General features: G+C 42.4%; 1 protein-coding gene across 1 annotated transcript; it reads right to left on the bottom strand.

The window, feature by feature from the left end:
• Positions 1-7,201: 7,201 nt before the first annotated feature.
• Positions 7,202-21,002, bottom strand: LOC308280148 (acidic leucine-rich nuclear phosphoprotein 32 family member D-like). Its single transcript, XM_080720409.1, has 7 exons — positions 20,824-21,002; positions 16,486-16,635; positions 14,660-14,782; positions 13,593-13,752; positions 11,951-12,072; positions 9,659-9,722; positions 7,202-9,490 (listed from the first exon to the last, which is right to left on the bottom strand). The coding sequence occupies exons 1-7, from the start codon at positions 20,875-20,877 to the stop codon at positions 9,399-9,401; spliced, it is 765 nt and encodes a 254-aa protein (XP_080576535.1). The 5' UTR covers positions 20,878-21,002; the 3' UTR covers positions 7,202-9,398.
• Positions 21,003-21,539: the final 537 nt, after the last annotated feature.

Here is a 21,539-nt window from a genome sequence, read left to right as displayed (position 1 = left end):
TGCAAACATCGGCCTCATGGTGACGCTAGAACAGGCCCATTTCAAAGATGTGGGTCAGAGGTTCTGAATTGGCATCCAGGGAGTGTGTGTGCTTCATTTTGGCAGCGACCGGGCCAACGGCGGCTGAGATTAGGTGGTAACAAACTGCGAGGACGCACGCACGGACGGACGGACGGAGGCGAAAACATACTCTCCCCCATGCCTTCGGCTGGTGGAGACAAAAATAAAAATACCTCAAAAATACTTAGAGTAAGTACAGTACTTGAGTAAATGTACTTAGTTACTTTGCTTCCCGTTCCCAGATGGCCTGTGTACCCACGCAGCCACAGAGCTAACATTAGCACCATTCACGTCCTTTAAGAGCAGTGTGTGACGCAGGCGGCTGTGATGACTGGACTGTAGCATGGCTGGTGGGATGATGAATGATGCTATTTATGAATAAATGCTTATTTACTGATGGATCTGTTCTGTTTTTAACCCATTTAGGCCTAGAATTATTGACTGCTTTAACTATTGAAAAATAGCAGATACACAAGCTCACAGCGCGGCACCGAGTGCCGCGCTGCGAGCTTGTAGATCTGCTATTTTTGAAGAATCAGAAACATTTTTGCAAAATATTTGAATATCTCATTTTTAAAGTGAACATTTGTAACTCAAATATTTTGTTCTGGGGGGGTCCCTGATACAATATTTTGAGATGGGGTTCCATGGCCAAATACATATCATTTTGGGGGTCCTTGACATGAAAAGGTTTGAGAACCACTGACATAGTAGTCTCTCAAGAACAGACTAACTGAGCTCCATTTAGTGAAAAGGACCTTTTCTTTGACGATGGCTGGCCAGATTGCTGACATAGAAACATAGGGTTTTTCAAAAAATAAACCTTAGAGGGATTCAAAAGACACTTATAGAATCGGGTCAAAATTCTAATTTTCACGATTTTTCAAAAATAGCAGATCTACAAGCTCGCAGCGCGGCACTCGGTGCCGCGCTGTGAGCTTGTATATCTGCTATTTTTCAATAGTTAAAGCATAAAATAATGATACACAATGTGTACCCGTTCTAAATGGGTTAAAGCAGCACTATGACACTATCCTCTTCTACCCCAGATTTGAACCCGCGGTTTCCTGCACAAGTGCTTACCTTTTTACCATTGTGCTCGCTCAGGGAATAAATTGAATCTCATGACCAGGCCTGGAATCTCATCATTTTAGGCCACTTGCCCTTTGGTGTTGTCCATTTTTCGAAGGCACAAAGGCCAAATGCCCAGGGCAGGAAGGCCATCAAATAAAACAAGATTCAAGTCCATTGAGAGAATTTCTTGAATCTAAGGGTTAGGGATGATAACCTAATCTGCAGTGAAATAGATAAACCGCACAATCTGATCCATGCTCAGCCCTGCACCAATCAAAGTCACTGGATTGATTTAAAGATGGGGACTCGGGGGAGTTAAGATTTCATAATCTCAACAAATGACACTGGTGTCTACATGACAAGAAAGAGACACTGGTGTCTACTGTCTACATATTGACAAGAAAGATTCAGCTGAGAAAGTGGTACAGTCAGCTGGGGCATTAAGGCCACTGTGGCCTCAGGTCATGCCATTGGTTTGAGGGGCACAAGGCCAAACTGAGGGACATCTGCGGCCTGCTCATGACCATCAGGTAAAAATGTGTGACATTTGACACGATCTAAATAGACAAAATACAACCAGCCCAATTGTATGCGTTATACAGTATACGTATTAACATAGGCCTATACTCTACCATACAGATCGGACAAAATGGCATTTAATGAATAAAAAAAAGGTTACATAGTTCCGCTTCAATGTAAACGTGTTGTATTTTATACAGAGCCTATGTGCGTTTTACTTTTATAGATGCTTCAATATTTTATTGTATTGTATCGTAAAAACCCAATAAGCATTTATAGTTAGGGCTGTGTGTGTGTGTGTGTGTGTGTGTGTATGTGTATGTGTATGTGTATGTGTATGTGTGTGTGTGTATGTGTGTGTGTGTGTGTGTGCGCGCGCGTGCGTGCGTGAGAGTGAGAGAGACACACGCACCCCTAACTATAACAGTTTATTGGGTTTTACGATACAATAAAATATCACTGGAGCATCTATAAAAGTGTAAACGCACATAATGGATGGCAGACAGCCCCCCCCCCCCCCCATTACAGTGTAACGATGGCTAGGGGTCAGCTAAGTCAAATGTACTTATTTAGATTTTGTGTCTAAACTTTGGTTGGATTCCACTCCAGCTCATGTGACAAGGTGTCAGTCAGTCCGTCACAGGACTTCAGTTGCGCACGCACGCACGCACGCACGCACGCACGCACGCACGCACGCACGCACGCACGCACGCACGCACGCACGCACGCACGCACGCACGCACGCACGCACGCACGCACGCACGCACGCACGCACGCACGCACGCACGCACGCACGCACGCACGCACGCACGCACGCACGCACGCACGCACGCACGCACGCACGCACGCACGCACGCACGCACACACACACACACACACACACACACACACACACACACACACACACACACACACACACACACACACACACACACACACACACACACACACACACACACACACGAAGTATATGTGTTGCTGAGCCCCTCCCTTTCACAGCCCTGTATAACCATACATGGTAAGAGGATTAGTTGGTCAACAGATTAGTTGGTCAACAGATGGAGGGGAGGGGGGGGGGGGGACATACACATTTGTGTGTGTGTGTGTGTGTGTGTGTGTGTGTGTGTGTGTGTGTGTGTGTGTGTGAGCGTGTGCGAGTGTGAGAGAGGGAGGATTAATTTACGACATGTCTGTGGTCTCATAAACATGTTTACTGTGAGTGTTTTACAGATGCAAATCATTATTACCAGAGTTGGGATTTCTTACTTTGTTTAATTTGAAATGTCTCAATTTCTACTCGCTGCAACTTCATAGCAAGTAGAAACAAGACATTTCAAATAAAACACATCACAACGACAAGTAGCCCGAAAATAGCAGATCTACAAGCTCACAGCGGGTTCTAAACTAAATGCAACGTGTTGTGAGCTTGTATGCCCATTTAATACAAAGCAGTCTGTCTCAGTTTTGCTTATAAACTGAACTATGGTGCCACTGTGTGGCCAGACCGTGTATCTACAAGCCAGTGTAGTTGAGATAGAATAAGGTTCTCAAATTGATATATATTTGGCCACTCTGACCACCATCTGAAAACGTGTCGTGCCAGGGACCAGAAGTGTAGATCTGTTAATAACGAAATATTAATAACGCTTGATATTTTTCAAAAATGTGCAGATGTACAAGCTCGCAGCACAGCACGAAGTGATGCGCTGTGAGCTTGTATATCTGGCATTTTTTGAATGGTCAACAGATAAATGCATAATGTGGTTAAAATGCTATATTAACTACCTTTGCTGGGGACCCTCTGGGAACCCACCAAGGACCCTTGGGGGTCCCCGGACCCCACTTTGAGAACCACTGGAATAGATGTTGCTATTGGGTAGGGTTTAAAAAAAAACATGTGTGAATTTGTTGAATTGTAATTGACATAATATGAACATAATGTTTTCCTGCTGTTGATTGCACGAGTAATCACCCCAAAATTACTTTCTTTTCTAAAGGCCTGTCTGTACAGTAGTCTCTCTTAAACAGAACTTTTCTTCTGAGAGTTCCGACGTGCAGATTTCCGAACTCTATTTCATTGTAATTCTTTAGTCGCGAGTGACGCCATTTTGTAGTCGAACCGGACCTTTCCGACAAAAAGTGAGAGAGTCTGAGAGACTATGGACAGGCCTTTAGGCAATAATTTAATTACAATACATTTTCCCGCATCGATTCAGGATGGGGACCCACCATCCGGAATCAATGCAGGTAGATTAGATTTACTATAATCAAATGTTTGAAAAATACAAAACAATATTATTTAACTCAGGTCTCCATGGCATGAGTAATCAATAGAAAAAAAGTCATTTTGGGGGTGATCTACTCCTTTAAACAACAGTTTTTCTACGTTTTTCTACGTACCAAAGAAAAGCTACAAACTGTCCTGTAATTGTAACATCCAAGGATGCAGCCTACACTAAATAATTACACAAGCATTTCTAGCTACACCTAAGGCCCTGTCCATACCTAAAAAATCCCCGGGCGTTTCTGACTTCGTTTTGAAACCTCTACGCCTCCACACGGGCCCGTGTAGAAAAATATGTGTGTCCACACGGTATTATCAAAACGCTATAAATCCCTGTCTGCGCGTCACCGAAGCGGGTGGCCGGCTGGCCGCGTCCCCCCTGCTCTCATGCAATCATTGCAGCAGCTATCTATCTATAGGCTATGCATTGTCCAAGTTTCACAATCTTCACACTTTAACATGCACAATTGCTATTTAAATATTAATTTAATATAAATTTGCGAACTATTTCTAGAGCAGGGGAGAGGAATCGTCGAGAGTGTGGTGCGCTCTCTCTCTCTCTCAGCATTAAACGAATGTAACTCTATCAATCAAAGAGAGAGAGAGAGAGAGAGAGAGAGAGAGAGAGAGAGCTTTGTAAGACGGGACCGTTTAACGGTGCAGCAGAGGAGAACGTTGCATAGCTATTTATTAAACCACAATCGAATGTTCTTTACTTGCATAATGGGGACTCTTTTTTAAATTTGTAATAGTCCCTGGAAAATGTTTAGCCTATTTGAACATCTGATCTCTAAGTAAGTTGCCTCAAGTTGGAAATGAGAACATAATCATATGAATGCTTCAGTGCACTTGTTAAAGCAGCATCTATTACTAAATTAGAGTGACAGACACACATGTTAGAGATCGGAGAGAGATGGAAGATAATGTAGGCTAAACAGCCTAGACTAGAGCCTTTTTTTTGTGCTTGTGCTGATCGTGGAAATAATTTAAAAGGCAGCACATGCCGTGAATAATCAACATATTATCACCTTCAAAGCGTCAGACAACTGGTGAGAATGGGCTGGAATAATGCCTGCATGCGTGCGTAGGCTATGTCTCCATTATGCTTGAAATCATTTGATATTGGCAGTTGATATCCAAACTTTGACAAAGAGAAGAGGCAGGCGCGTCGCGTCAGATAGCCTATGCTCCGTTAACAAAGACGAGGGCTGCATCTCGTTATTGATAATGAGCACCTTATCGATCCAGCTTTATTGAGCCGGTGGAAAGCTATTGTGAGACAACACATTCAGAATATAGACCTAACTGGTATATTTTGCAACTGTGAGTTCGTGGCTGGCCAGTGACCACCATCTATGAAGATGACATTTGACAAGAGTAACAAATATCATTAAAACAATCAGGGCTCCATCCCTAAACAAGACTGAGCTCTCTAATGTTAACATGTCGTGAATGCGCTCATAAATATGGATATTCTACACTGAGACCGCCACGGGATTCTCTCATAGCAAGGAGGAGGAGGCGAGGAGCACAACGTGACGTAAGCATGCAAGCAAAGAATTTCTCCGTTTACGGTGTCCACAAGGCAAAAGAAATACGCCCGGGTAACATAAATGCACTGCAGCCGGAGTTTTGGAAACTATTCGGCTAGTCCTCCGTTTGCATGCGTCTGCATGTGGACACCCATGGGTGTTCGTGGTTTTACCTCCCCGGTGAAAAATAATCCGTTGTCGTCTGGACGGGGCCTCAGTGTACAACATCTGATTACATGTGCAGTTCTGTCAGTATGCAGTTGTTATGCACAAATCTTCAACTTTTATAGCAGTGATTAAAACATTTGCCATCGATTATGTGCTAGTCTACTATCTAATAGCTTAGCAAGCAAATAACGTGTTCCTTCCACACTCTAGGGGCGGCATAGCTCAGGGGTAGAGAAACCGCTATTAGAGCACGAAGGGTTCCCAGTTCGAATCCGGGCTCCCCCTGAGTTAATGTCGATGAGTCCTTGAGCAAGACTCTGAACCCCTAATTGCTCCCGGTGAGTAGGTTGGTGCCTTGCATGGTTTGCTCCGCCACCGGTGCATGAATGAATGTGTGTGAAAGGGTGAATGTAATGCACAATCTATGTAAAGCGCCTTGGATAAAAGCGCTATATAAATGCACCATTTACAATTTAGAAAGAAAACTACAAGCTACAACTACAAATATCTGGGGGTCCACGTGCCTCCGTCCTATTGGTTGGTTGGCACCCGGTCCAAGTTCACCAACGACCTTCCCCTGCATGTCAGGTCCCTCCTCAAGACTCACTTTTTCAACTTGTTCACTTCTTTTGGTCTGTTTAAATTGTATTTTTTTTAATTTTTGGTGTATTGTTGTTGTTTTCTTGTTGCACTGTTTTCTCCTGTTGTACAGCACTTTGGTCGACACTGTCGTTTTTAAATGTGCTTTATAAATAAAGTTTGATTTGATTTGAAGTTTGAATGCTGCCTGGCTGCCCTCCTTACATTTAAAACACAAAACCGGAATTCAGTTCTCTTTTTTCTTTTATTCCAAAAAACAAAACACTCAGATATTTATAACACACAACCCCAAAACGACCGAAAATTTAACTAAAACCATAAAAAAAAAAGAAAAAAGAAATCCTACACAGAAAAGATGACATCACTTCTATTTACAAGTCGTCATAGAAACAGGGATTTAAACAGGACTTAGAAAACGGCAGAGAAAGGGGAGGGGGGGGGGGGGGGGGGGTTGTAGGAGAGAGGTTGGTTGCTAGTTGAATTCCCGGGGTGGAGATGACGGAACAACTTGACAATCTGAGAATTGAACAACAAACTGACAGCTTCTGTAAATGCTGCTAAACCAAGAAGAAACGCCTCAAAACGTTGCCGAACGTTTAAAGCAGGGGTCTTCAACGTTTTCAGGCCAAGGACCCCTTAGCTGAGAGGGAGATAAAGCAGGGACCCCCCCCCCCCCCCCCCCATTACATATTGTATAAAATTGTGTTGTAGATTTTAATCGACTTGACAGCACTGTCATCAGCATATCGTCACTGTCGGGCAGAAACCTTGTATCTCCAAGTCTCAAAAGTGTAAGTTTTTTCGCAAAGTAAAGCACTGCTTCATCACACAAGGCCATCACACAAAAGTAGTGAAAACAGCTGATCTACAAGCACACAACGCCTCGCGGTGCGAGGCGTTGTGTGCTTGTAGATCGGCTGTTTTCACTAGTTTAAATCATTTTAAAAATGATAAATACAAAACAAACGGTTTTGGACATACAAGGTTTCCACCCAACAACGACGTATGTTGGATTGATGTTAATGTGTTTTTTCAGACATTTAACCACTTAAAATCGTCGATACTTAGTAAATTTGACCTTTCTGTACTTGGTCTGATCTTCTTTTTTTCTACAACAAACCTATTTGCCAAAAATAGACGATCTACAAGAATCGGTAGAACTATATGCTAAAGTTCTCCTCAGAATAGGAATGCGAGATTTGCCCCCCCCCCCTGTAGTAACTCTGAGGACCCCCTGTTGAAGACCCCTGGTTTAAACCACTGCTGCGTTCACACCGGCAGCTACAGGCCACTAGGGATGGGACGATATGAACATTTCACATCACGATCATTGTGACAAAAGAAATCGCGATTTACGATATTATCGCGATAATCAAAATCCATTATCCTGGGGCGGAACATTTGCCAAAAAATAGCTGATCTACAAGCTCACAAAACGTGGTGAGCTTGTAGATCGGCTATTTTTTGGCAAAGAGATTTGATAGAGAGTGAAAAAAAGACTATCAAGTACGTATATTATAAGTACCTTTTACCAATTATAGAGGGTTTAAGTGGTACCGGATATGCAGCTCGGCCAACAAAAAGGTGAATTGATCCCAGTGCATGACGGAGGATGATATCGCGATAAATTAAATCTCCACAATACGATTATCGTGAGAGTTTTTTATCATGATATAAACGATAATATGGCGTATCGTTCCATCCCTACAGGCCACCCTTCTTTTTCCCCCAATGGAAGCTCAGCGACATGAAGGTACAAAGATACAGCCCACGTTTGCAGCCGCTACAAAAAAGTTACAAAAACAAGTTGAGCTTCGAGTTTCAACTTCGGGCTTCCAAGATGCAAAGCCACAAATATTCTAGTGTAGCTTTTGCATCTTCTGCATCTGCCGGCGTAAACGCAGCACCAGGAAGCTGACTGACGATTTACATTTTTTTTTTTAAACATCTCCAATTTACAATTTTTAAATAATTTATTAAAATATATCTATAATGTCGGAGATATAAATCCTTTTTTTTTCTTTTCTTCTTCCAACCAGTAGCACCCCAGTAGTTCTACTAGAAGTAACAGTACAAGTACAGGGCTTTGAGAACCAGTGCAACTAGTCAAGAGAAGAGAGGCGAGGTTTAGCAGATAGACTGACTGACTGACTGAGACAGACAGCCAATAAGCCTTATGCGCCTTAATGCATTATAATAGCCCTCTATAACAACGTTTTGTCATAAAAAAAAAACCTTAAAAACTTTTATTTGTTTTAGAATCAGTTAATCTTCCAATCAATAGGGACAACTCCCGTCACAAGTCGATGATGTCATGTGTCCATGTGTGGTCCAGTCCTATGGCATGTAGAATGCATGTGCTAATAAAAACTATTTAAAATATTGCTTTGATGCTTATATAAACCTTTTTTTAGTTAACACGTGCATTCCATAGGGCTGGAGCACACATGGTACTGTACATAACTATGACATCAACTTGCGACAGGAGCGCCCCCCTATCGAGTGAAAGACAAACTATTTCTAAAATAAATACAATATTTAAGGTGTTTCTAATTTCTAATTTAAGTTGAAGAGGGCAATTATAATGAATTAAGGCATATAAGGCGTATTAGCCAGGGATCCAAGTTTTAACGGAAATGCCAGAGAATAACAGACCTACAAGCTACAATATGTAGTCACATCTGTAATTAAAGTGTTCAATATGATGAGAGCTTTACATAGCGAACAGGATAAGGAAAGCAACCATCAAACAGAATAGACCCATTGCTTCAGACAGGGCGAATACCAGGATTAGATGGCAGAAGAGAAAAGAGATGGGTTCCTAGCATAGCCAATGATAAGGCAGCCGAACACCGTTCCAATTCCAGCACCTTTTGACATGTTTCATCCCATCTCTGTTTTTGTAAAACTGGCGTCAGCCCTATAGCTTTTTGGTCAGAAATGTGGTTTATTTGTATGACACCACAAAAATCTGACTGAAATAAACTAAACAATGCTGTGAGCTTGTGGATCTGCTATTCTCTGGCATGAGACACCGCAGCGCGACAAACGTATTAATTGGGCTCGAGGCCGACTGTCTGACATCCTGACAGACTGACAGACTGACTGACTGACTGACTGACTGACGGGCCGAGTAGGGAAGGGTGGAGGGCATCAAAGAATCACTCATCATCTTCATCATCGTCACCTTCATCCTCTGCGTCTCTCTTCCTCTTTTCGCCCTGCACTGCTGCTGCCCCGTGATCCTCCTCGTCTGAGACACACACACACACACATTCATTAATTAACAGACAGAGTGAAAATTGCAGATCTGAAAGTATAGATCAGCTATTTTCTATCTAAAAAAATAAATAATTAGTTGATCGATGAGGAGTATTAATATTAGCAGCAGTAATCGGTGCAAGTAAAAGTCTATACTAACCAACTCCATCTTCTTCCTCCTCATCTTCGTCTTCTTCTACATAGTCGTCATCATCCTCTTCATCCTGATCAAGTTAAAATGACACCATACATTAAAATAAAACAATCGTACTTTTAAAAATATTGTCTCGTGGTTTGTGAGGTTAGCTCACTGAACACACACACACACACACACACACACACACACACACACACACACACACACACACACACACACACACACACACACACACACACACACACACACACACACACACACACACACACACACACACACACACACACACACACACACACACACACACACACACACACACACACACACACACACACACACACACACACACACACAAACGGCACTCGAGATTCATCAAGAACGGCGGCTTCACGTGGGTCTGTGAACATCAGTTGTCCTTGATGTCCTTCTCCATGTTTTAGTATCACATTATATACAGCACACTAAGGCTGGGCAATATATATTGAGAATATATCGATATCGAGGTATCAACATGTGAGGTATACATAGTCTTACTGGTTAATAGACACACTATGCAGGCACGTAGCACATGGATAAAAGCAGTCCATCTGTAACCAGGTGTGGTTATTTCAATAAAAAAAGAAAATGGAAATAAGGCATTTAATGTCTTTATTCTATGTGTACTGTGCAGTGTGCATGCATGGATATGCTATTTATTATATGGGTTAGGCAGGCAGTGGACCTAAAGCCGAAAAACATTAAAAACGATATAATGCAATTGTTTTTATTAATATCGTGAGTAATATCGATATTGAGGTATTCAACAACGTTATCGAATATCGAAGGTTCTCCTAATATCGCCCAGCCTTACAGCACACTACAGTATAATGAACTTGAACATTTCATACGTTATGTGGACATATTTTAGATACGGTATTGTACACACGGACAGACCACAGGTCCTGGGACAGCTACTACTACAGTTCAGAGTCAGACAAATAGCCTAGGCTGTGGCTCAGGCGGTAGAGCGGCCACGTGGCAACCGGAAGGTTCCCAGTTCGATCACGGGCTCCCTCAGAGTTATTGTCGAAGAGTCCTTGAGCAAGACTCTGAACCCCTGGATTGCCCCATTTATCCCCTCTCACTGCCCAGGCCCACCACCATTGTATTGAATCCGGCCCTGCTGCGTCAATGCATGCGTCATGACGTCACTTGGTCACATGAGCGCAGACAGGATGTTATTGTGTAACTTACTCTATGGGCCAGTGTTGATCATAGCTGTTCATTGCCGATCAAAATGTGGACATTTTGCCGCACCACGCCACAGTTTTAGCCATAAAACAAACATCAGAGATAAAGGGCGTTAAAGATGGGGAAATGCATTGGAGTATACGGAGAAAAACGGCCGCGCGATGCTCTCAGCGTCGACTCGAAGCGACTAGCGGCTAATGGGCTACATCCAGGCGCAGCCCCAACCAAACGGTGAGATTTAAAGTTAATACTGTAAATACAGTAAACACGTCAACGCGTCGTGGGCCTCCAGAGACATCAAAGAGATTGGCGTGTAGACACCTCGTGGGCACCCGCTGAGTTAATTGCTCCTGATGAGCAGGTTGGTCGAATTATTATTATCACAATTATTGTAAAGAGCCTTAGATAAAGGCACTATATAAACGCACCATTTACTTTTTTTTTAAATTATTATTATCAAAAGAGACATTGATCCTCTCCCTCTTTACTCCTCTCTAAAAGTTTAAATATTCTCTACGTCAGGGTTCCCCAATAGGCGGCCCGCGGGCCATTTGCGGCCCGCGGGGGGCTACTGTCTGGCCCCCACCAACCCCAGTAATAATGGTGGTATAAGAGCAGCAACAACACTAGCATATCGTCGTTATCGGGGGGGAAACCTCGTATCTCCAAATGTGTACGTTCTTTCGCAAAGTAAAGCCCTGCTTCATCATACGAGGACGTCTCACAAAAGTAGTGAAAACAGCCGATCTACAAGCACACAACGCCTCGCACCGCGAGGCGTTGTGTGCTTGTAGATCGGCTGTTTTCACTAGTTTAAATCGTTTTTAAAATGATAAATGCAAAACGAACGGTTTTGGACATACAAGATTTTCACACGACAACGACGATATCTGAACTGTCACTGGAGTAGCAGGAACGCCACCGTCGCCCACTGCAATGTTGTGGCCCTCAGCTTGGTACCCTAGACATAATTCGGCCCTTGGGGAAAACTAATGGGGGAACCCTGCTCTACGTGAAGCGCTCTGCCAAAACACGCTGGGACGTCCCAGAGCTCTGGTGTCTCACCTGGATGCCGTCCTTCAGCAGGTAGGACAGACCCACCTCCTCTTCCTCCTCCTCCTCCTCAGAACCCTCCTCTTCGTCGTCCTCATCCTCGTCGTCATCATCCTCGTGTCCTCCGTGGGGTCCTGTGTCATCACCATGAAAACACACACACACACACACACACACACACACACACACACACACACAACGAATGGACATTACATTACAGGAAGTCTGTGTCTTGGCCTGGCTTTTCGTCATTTTAGGGGCAAGGCCACTTGGCCTTTGGTGTTCACTGTTCAGTGATGCTACTAGCCCTGCATCCTGAGTCCCTGGCCCACATTTTTAATAAAGGACTCATTAAACTAAGCATCCCTGCATCCCCAGGATGCATACAACACTATCCTCCTTCCTGCTATCAGTCATTTCACTGCACCAGCTGAGCTGCATGTGGTGGAGTCTCCACAGCTGTGCGTTCTGGCATTATTGATGAGATGATTGAGATTGTCTTGTAAATCCATGCTTCTGTCCTTTATTAACTACATACAAGTAGCTATTCGCCACTATTTGTTTAAATTAAAGTCCTTTTTGATGTTTTCGCCGTTGATACATAATGCGTGTGTCGTCGCGGGACCCATAAAATAATTCTGAGACCCATTTGAATGGCTACGGGTTTTGTCCATTTTTTGAAGGCACAAAGGCCAAATGCCAGGGCAGGAAGGCCATCAAATAAAACAAGATACATTTAATATGTAGACTGTCTGCAGTGCCATAAATAAATGATGGCATTCACAATCTGATCCAGGCGAGTTAAGAATTCAGAATCTCAACAAAAGACACTGGTGTCTAAATGACGAGAAAGAGACACCGGTGTCCACACATTGACAAGAGTGACAGAGGAAAAAGTGTCCACAGTGGCCCAGAGGTCACTGTGGCCTCAGGTCATGCCATTGGTTTGAGGGGCACAAGGCCAAAGTGAGGGGCAACAGCGGCCATGGCCTTCGTGGCCTCCCTGAAATTCCTACCCTGACTGTGATGTTCTTTCATGTTTCACATTGATCGTCATCTCTCCCTCGCTCTCTCCCCCTCCCTCTCTTTCACCCCGACGCTGTCAAGCAGGGATTGACACTAACGGTTGCCCGACTGCCCGGGGTAGAAAAAAAAAAAGGTCTGGCAGGTTAGGTTTGCTACTACTGGGTTGCCCGGCCGGGCAAGTGCACATTTTGAGTAACATAATAATGAGATCTGTGCCTACTTGAACAGGGCTAGTGTTCCGTCTCTCTCTCTCTCTCTCTCGCTCCCTCCCTCCACAGACACACACACACACACACACCGAACGAACATGCAGCCAGTGGCTACGTGAGCTCAGTCGAAAACAGCTAATCTACAAGGGGTACAAAGTAAACTCACATTATGCTAAAGCATGACCAGATTAATGCACACGCTTTACGTGCTGAAGCACAGGGCACCAAACGGTGGGGAGAAAGTGAAAGCAGACCCCTAAATAGATGCGTTTGGCCGCGGACCCCACCCTGAAAGTGTTTTGTGCCAGGGACCCCCAGACGAGCTTGTACATCTTGAATCTTACCAGCTTGTACATTGAATGGCCAATCTATAAAACATGGATGAAGTGGTTAAACTTGTTGAGGCCATTTGTTCTCACCGTCTTCCTCCTCAGAGTCGGGAGCCTCGTTGTCCTCCTGGTCGTACCCGTCCAGGAAGACGAGCTGGGGCAGCAGCTCAAACACGCTGTCCCTGTAGTCCTCCCTGGTGGACACCTCACAGCTGTACATGTCCAGACTCCGCAGGTTCTTCAGGTTTTGCTGCAGGCAGGGAGGGACACCACGGCCACCCGTTAACACACACACACGGTTAGGGATGGAGCTCAAAAACACATTTATTGAGTTCCCCGTATCAATAAGCTTTTTGCCTTATCAAGCTTGTTATCGAGCATAGCGGCCCATGACGTCATGTTTAAGCAATCAAGACAAGAGGTGATGAAGAAATTATTATTAGTACTATTCATAAAAAAATCGAACCTCGGTTCGAAGTGAATTCTTATTCTATGTGTTCTAGAGCTATGAAATCTGTGTTCTAGATCTATACATTCTATCTTCTAGATATATACTTTCTGTGTGCTTTAGTTCTATATTTTCATGAATTCTGAATGAATGAATGATTTTGTCTGGAGGGCCAAATTGTCATGTGAAGCTTGACCAATCCTCAATTCTGCATGCACGGGACAGACATGGGACAGACATGGGACAGACAAAGCAACACCTTGGAAGCGGCTTTCACCGCTTCAATAAAGCAATTTAACCCTTATTGCACACTAATGAATGATTGTTTTAATGATAGGTGTTACTCTTGTCAATTGCCATCTTCATAGATGGTCAACAACTGGCTAATAAACTAGACCAGGTCAACCTGGTTGTGCCAGACCCCCTGTCTGTCATCATCATTTATGACATCATGCCTTTTGTAGGCATGTCATCATCATGTCATCATCATATATACCCTTTATATAGAAAACCCGGACAGACCGACATTTGCTTATGTAGGCCTACCCATTTCATGGGTCTGGCAAAAAGATACCAGTTCTGTTCAGAATACCAGGATTCCAGGAATCTAAATACAGTACATCTGACATGGTAATGGCTGAGTGATTGGTCAGTAAAAGTTATTTGTCAGTGATTGGTCAGTAAAAGTTATTGATCAGTGATTGGTTACCAGAGGTTCCACAGCGCTCATCTCCTTGACCTTGTTCCCGCCCAGGTTCAGGTAGGTGAGGTTGGGACATTTCTCTACCAGAGTCTCCAGACCGCCGGTGATGGTGTTGTCGCTCAACTCCAACTGTCAACATGAACACAAATACAAAATACTTTCAATACAACACAACAGACGACACAACAGAATGAACATATTATATCGTCGCTCTCAGCCAGAGAAACTCTTATATCTCCATATTCTAAATGTTGTGTCACACAAAAGCATCAAAGGCATCCGATCCACAAGCTTGTAGATCCTGTTGCTTTTGCTATTTGGGGAATTTGAATCAGTTTGACACCCGACAGAGACCACATATTGTTGCTGTCAGGTGGAAACTTCAACTAAACTGATACTTTTCAGGATTCAAATTCAACTGATACTTTTCAGGATTCAAATTCAAAAGTATCAGATCTATAAGCTCAAAATGAGCTTGTGGTTCTGATAATTTTGATGCTTTTGTGTGACGCTGTAGTATGATAATGTAGGGCATTAATTATGGCGACTGTGTGTATCTCTGTCTATAACGCCTGACACTGTGGTTCTATGGGTTTGTCGCTCTGACGTCACTGTGATGTCAGGGGAACCACTCTTAACATAATGGGTTTGCCGCTCTGACATCACGCTCTGGCTTCATTGTGATGTCACACTAACAGAATCCCTTTTATGCCCATATATGGAGTTCCCTAATGTCATCAATATTAATAATAATAATAATAATAAACTTTATTTATATAGCACCTTTCATACATAAAATGCAGCTCAAAGTGCTTTCCAGAGCAAAAATGTGTACACATGATCAACAATAAAAAATAAAAACAATAAAAAAATAGAAATAAAACAAAACAAGAAACAGCATTAGAAAAAGACATCCATAAGAGCTCTATAATAAAAACATTTTACAGACAGGGTGGACATAAAAGATAGCAAGCATATATATTTAAAATCACCCGAAAGCAAGAGTGTAAAAATAGGTCTTAAGCTGTGCTTTAAAGCTATTACGCCCATATCTAACAGGACTTTATATGGGAATGCCCATATATGGAGGCCACATTGGCCAAATACCACACTAAAGGCTGGTTCTACAGACAGGGATCTCCATGTATGGGCATAAAAGGGTATGATGTCAGATCATGAGATGTCATAGACATCACAGGACTTTCACATAACTAATAACTGAGTAAGCATGTTTGGGCTCTCACAGCATATCTCCATATACAGTACATGGATCTCCATATATGGGTACCAGGGGTCTCCCTATATGGGTAACTCGTCCGATATACATTACTGGCCAGATGGCCAATAATTGGCGCTTCCGTCGCATGTCACCCAGAGGTGTCTTACTAGTATTACTTACATTATATATATATATATATATATATATATATATATATATATATATATATATGTATATATATATATATATATATATATATATATGTTACAGTTTGTTTGAGGTACCAGTAAGATTGGGACCGGAGCGCTTGTTTTACTTCACCTTATGGGCAGTCCCTGGAAAAAGCTGATCATCTCATTGTTCCCATTAGTCTGACGCTGGTGACTGCTAACCTGGTGAATGCTACTATGCCTAAACCTAACCCTAACCTCAGTAAAACTATGCCTAAACCTAACCTCAGTAAAACCGCTTGCTCCACCTTGTGCCCAAAAACGAGCGCTCCTGGTCTCAATCTGAATCTCAAAAAGATTGTGACATACAAATATGCTATCTTGTGTAGTGTGTGTGTGTGTGTGTGTGTGTGTGTGTGTGTGTGTGTGTGTGTGTGTGTTACCTTGCGTAGTTTGGGCAGTTTGGGTAGTTTGGCCAGGGAGTTGAGTCCTGCGTTGACCATGCTGAGCAGCTGAAGGTCTGTGTACTCGTCTGTCAGTCCCTCCACCTCACCGTCTGTCGAGGGGCAGTTATCCACAACCATCTCCACTATCTGAGAATAAAACATACAGTCTGTTATCCACGACCATCTCCGCTACCTGAAATTAAAACATTTAAACAGTGTTATCCACAGCACAGCCATCTCCAGTCTCCACTATCTGAGAATAAAACATCTCCAACTAGAGCCTGGTTCTACACAAAAGGACAATTTCATCAACAAATGAAAACTAGACTAAAATGTTAGGGAGGGACTAGTGGAGAAGAGATCCAGTAGAACTAAAAGACAATTCATATTATGTTTGGGTGTGCTTTTGTGTTTCGTGCTGAAAATAGCTGATCTACAAGCTCATAACACAAACACATCTCGCTTAGAGTCCTGCAAGCCCGTCAGGACCCGACCAGGGCCCGGCCAGACCCACATTTCAGGCCCGTGCAGGGCTCTAGTCTTGCTTGAGTTTGTAGATCGTCTATTTTCAGCATGCAACCACGTGTAAAATCTGTCATTTCAATGCCATCAAGGCCTGCCAAAATATGTTTTTGTCAACAAAATCAACTGCAGATATTGTCAACTAAAATCTTATGATAATATTTGACTAAAACATTGAAATTAACACTGCTACCAGGCTGAGACAGATTCTCTCAGGTTTCTCTCTGGTGTGAGGAGTAGAGTAATAGACAAGAGGAGAGGTTGATCACAGAGCCATAAGGCACTGGTTGATAAGAGAAGAGTATAAATGAGGGCGGGACATAAATATTCAAAAAACATCTTTGGCAACACTTTACTTCAAGGTCTTCAAGGGTAGAGAAACTGTCTTGGAACACAGAGGGTTCCCAGTTTGAGCCCGGGCTCCCCCAAAGTTAGTGTCCAAGAGTCCTTGAGCAAGACTCTGAACCCCTAATTGCTCCCGGTGAGCAGGTTGGTGCCTTGCATGGTTTCCTCCACCATCGGTGTATGAATGTGTGTGTGAATTTGTATGTAAAGCACCTTGGATAAAAGCGCTATAAAATGCACCATTTATATAGATAGATAGATTTTTATAGATACAAAAATATATATCTAGACGACTTTTTTTAAGTCGGAACTCTTTAATAGTAACAAATTAACTACTAAATTGTGTTGTTGCTTGACGCTTCAGCCTTAAATAAATCACAAAGATACTCGTCTGGCTGTGGGACATTAAGCAAGGAACCATGAGCGATTCAACTGAAAGTGTCAAGTGGAGACAGAGGTGAAATGGCATGCAGCCAGATTGATCCTGCTAACAGGAAAATCAACCCAATTTAATTGTGACTTGGCAAGTGTTAATGTTCAGTTCAGACCCTGTAGGCACACAGCCGATCTGAATTATCAGGAGTCGTGCACAAAGATCCCTGGCTGAAAATGTATTCTGTCTGGACACAGTGGACAGACGTTAATGTGGATTTGTTGGCAATAAAGTATTCCTGTATACAATTTATTTATTATGACTGTAGGCCGATGGCATGAGTTAAAGGAGTAGTTCACCCCCAAAATGACTTTTTTTCTATTGATTACTCACCCCATGGAGACTTGAGTTCAATATTATTTTTTGTTTTTTGTCGCATTCCTAACACAAAAAATGTATTACAATAAATGCACCCCCATTGATTCCGGATGGGTCCCCATCCGGAATCAATGGGGGTCAATTTACTAAAATCAGTTTTTTGCCTTGGGAATGTGACAAATACAAAAACATATGATTGAACTCAAGTCTCCATGGCGTGAGTAATCAAAAGAAGAAGAAAAAAGTCATTTTGGGGGTGAACTACTCCTTTAAGTGTCATGGCAACAGGTGCATTGGAGAATAAGCTCAGTGCAAAATGTGAGTGACACATGGTCTTGAACTTGAAAAGAATACTTCAGTATAATCAAGGTTTGATGATAAAGGTCTAACACGATTATAATAAAGTATTTTTGCAAGTTCAATTCAAAACAGTGATCACTTTTTGCATTACACACAATTTATAATAACAGCACAATCACTCACTAGCTGAAACACTTAAAACACTTCTTCCATTGTCACGGTACAAAGACAACACAGACTAGACCCTGGAGATATTTTGACAGATCAACACAGCTGAGGGCGACACAAGGAAACGCTAAGCCTCTGCCCCCCCAGTCCCTCACACCTCCCCTTCTCCTCTCCTGTCCTTTTCTTGCACTCCATTATGCTTAAACTGTACCCACTAAACAACTTATACTAGACGTCTAAGTTTATACGTATAAAAAATGGTCTACCAGAGGTATAGATGTGCAAGTTTTATACCTGGGTCTAAATTTAGACGTCTAATAGACGTCTATATTTAGACCTTAACGGCTGGCAAATGTAGTGAAAAACTGACCTTAAGGGCCGTCAAAAGTAGTGAAAAGCTGATTGTCTCGCTGCCTCTGGTGCTTGAGTTCTGTTCTGATGCTCTGCATTTTTTCACAAATTTAGACCCAGGTATAAACTTAGACATCTATTAGACGTATATTAGACGTCTAGTCTAAGTTTAGAGGTCTAAAAAACATGCATATCTATACCTCTGGTAGACCATTTTTTATACGTATAAACTTAGACGTCTAGTATAAGTTTAGACGTATATTAGACGTCTAATATACCTAAAAATGTTTGCTGGGTACCTAATCTGCTGTATATAGAAGATACACTGTGTGTGAAGCTGTTTACATAAAGTCAATTGGCAGCTACTGAATTGTCTATGCTGCTGTAACAAAATAAAGGTTTACTCTTATTTATGTACCTTATGTACACAAGATGTAACAATAAAGCACAACCTTGAACCTTGAACGTTACCCAACATTGTAATTGTAAGCTGTTTTTTTTTAAGTGTTACCATGCCAGAATGAACAACTCCTGTACAGTTTATATCATGCCGACACACAGAATTATCATTAACTTCAGCTGTGTTTATCTGACAAAACCTCTGCTGTGAAAATTATTGTTAAGTTGCAATCAGTTTGCTGACTATATGCTGTTGCAAAGGCTTCTGGGAGTAGGCTATGTGGTTGCTGCAGCTGTCAATGTACACCACTGTTTCCCAAACAGTGGGTCGCGATTTTTATGGGTCACAACTTGTAAATATCCCTTAATTTTTTGCTTCCTACATTTTATTTTTAATTATTATTTCAAAACATTAAAAATATATAATCACAATTTTTCATGAATTAAAGACATAAATAAATAAAAACAAATCAAAGAAATGCCAATAAATTAAAAAATAGAGAGAAGTAGTGAAAATAGTCTATCTACAAGCTCACAATGCAGTGCAAAGTGACGCGTTGTGAGCTTGTAGATCTGCTGTTTTCACTAGTTTGGGTTCTGATGGGTCCGATTTCTCTTTTGGAGCTAAAACGTTTGGAAACCACTAATTTAGACCTTATAAAGATGTGTTGTTGTTGTTGCTTTAGGTAATGATATTATGTCCTTCCTTCTTCATTTTCATTGCTACAGTTACCAGCTGCTATTAGTGACTCTTCTGACATTATTTTGTGCAGTTATCTAGACATAGTTTACCGTAAATTACATCTAAAAAGGTTTTTAAAAAGGGCACAGGGGCATTTTTCATTCAATCTTCAATTTTAATATTATATACATGATGATGGGGTTTCATGTTTAATATCAACACTGACCCCTATGAGACACAGAATTGGACAGGTCACCAATCTGGGTGTGAAAATAGTTAGCTATTAGCAGCAGCTACTACCTAGCTATTTAACACGTAGTAGGTGTTTTCACCAGACGATACACTAAAGTGCTCCAGTGCTAAAAGCCATCACCACGCAGACAGACATACAGACAGTACAGTAAACTGACAGACAGACAGCAGACGGGCTTCCCGCCAGCGAGACACACAGGGCTGCATCCTTGCCGAAGTGTCACACCGACAACGGTGACCTACACGATGTTGTGACTTGTGACACCAGGTGGCTTTTCGCTTGTTGTACAAAAAAGGACCGTTTAATTCGGACACCGTCACGAAACGCGACCATAGTTTATATGATATCACACACATAAATACGTGTTTACTTAAAACACACGAACCTTTAAACACTGAACCAGTTATGTTCAATAAAGAGACGTTTTTTGACACGTTATTACGACGAACGAAGACCCCAGGGTTACAGGAATCGACATGTCACACAATCCGGCGAAACACCTCCCCCCCCAAAAAAAAAATCCCCTGCAAATAAATAAATAAGTGTTATTTTAGTTAGAAATACCTCGGCGGGCTTCCTGTTCCTCAGCTCCGCTGCGACCCTCTTCTTCATGTCCATGTTTTTAATTAAAATTCGCAGCCAAACACCCAGAGAATCCAAACTTAAAGGGTGAAAATATAAAAAAACAAAGTGAAAAGGGACGGTGACTTCCTGGCTGTTGGGCAGCTCGTGCTGTCTGTCTCTCCTAGACCTCCATGTTGTCAGCTCGCGCACAACCTCCTGGGTGGGACGTTCGCGAACGATTCGAGTCCTTTGAACGGCTCTTTGAAATGAACGACCCGGTTCGCAGTAGGGACTAGGGAACCGTTCTTTTTTTTTATTATTATTATTATTATTACTAGACAGCAGTTATTATTATTACCCTTACTAGAAGCTGGGCCGCCCGAGTCGGCGACCTGGCCAACTCGGAACAATGTAAATAGGGAATGAATGCCTCGCCCTTTGATGCAAACCCCATTATACCTGTTGTCATAGGACCCGTTTTGACCATCTGTTTGCCTGTGTCCATTTATGCCCATATATGGAGATATCTGTATCTGTCTGTCTGTCAGAGTCCATTTTATGTCCATATATGGAGATCACTGCAGATATAGTTCTGGGTCCATTTTATGCCCATATATGGAAATCTGTATCTGTCTGTCTGCATCCATTTTATGCCCATATATGGAGATCTATGCAGACACAGTGCCAGTTCCGGAAAATCCTGATGTCAGACATCA

Source organism: Nannobrachium achirus (genome assembly GCF_963921795.1).
Source record: "Nannobrachium achirus genome assembly, chromosome: 2".
Lineage (NCBI taxonomy): Eukaryota > Metazoa > Chordata > Actinopteri > Myctophiformes > Myctophidae > Nannobrachium > Nannobrachium achirus.
The sequence above is the reverse complement of the archived record's forward strand: the minus strand, read 5'-3'. Positions and strand labels throughout refer to the sequence as shown.

What these genes read in the sequence shown, in the direction of transcription:
- LOC308280148 (XM_080720409.1), bottom strand. Translation starts at nt 20,877, where the DNA reads ATGGACATGAAGAAGAGGGTCGCAGCGGAGCTGAGGAACAGGAAGCCC. An exon ending in GGAACAGGAAGCCCGCCGAG is followed by an intron (nt 16,636 to 20,823) that starts GTATTTCTAACT and finishes TTTTATTCTCAG; the next exon opens with ATAGTGGAGATGGTTGTGGA. An exon ending in GGAGGAAGAAGATGGAGTTG is followed by an intron (nt 9,491 to 9,658) that starts GTTAGTATAGAC and finishes TGTGTGTCTCAG; the next exon opens with ACGAGGAGGATCACGGGGCA.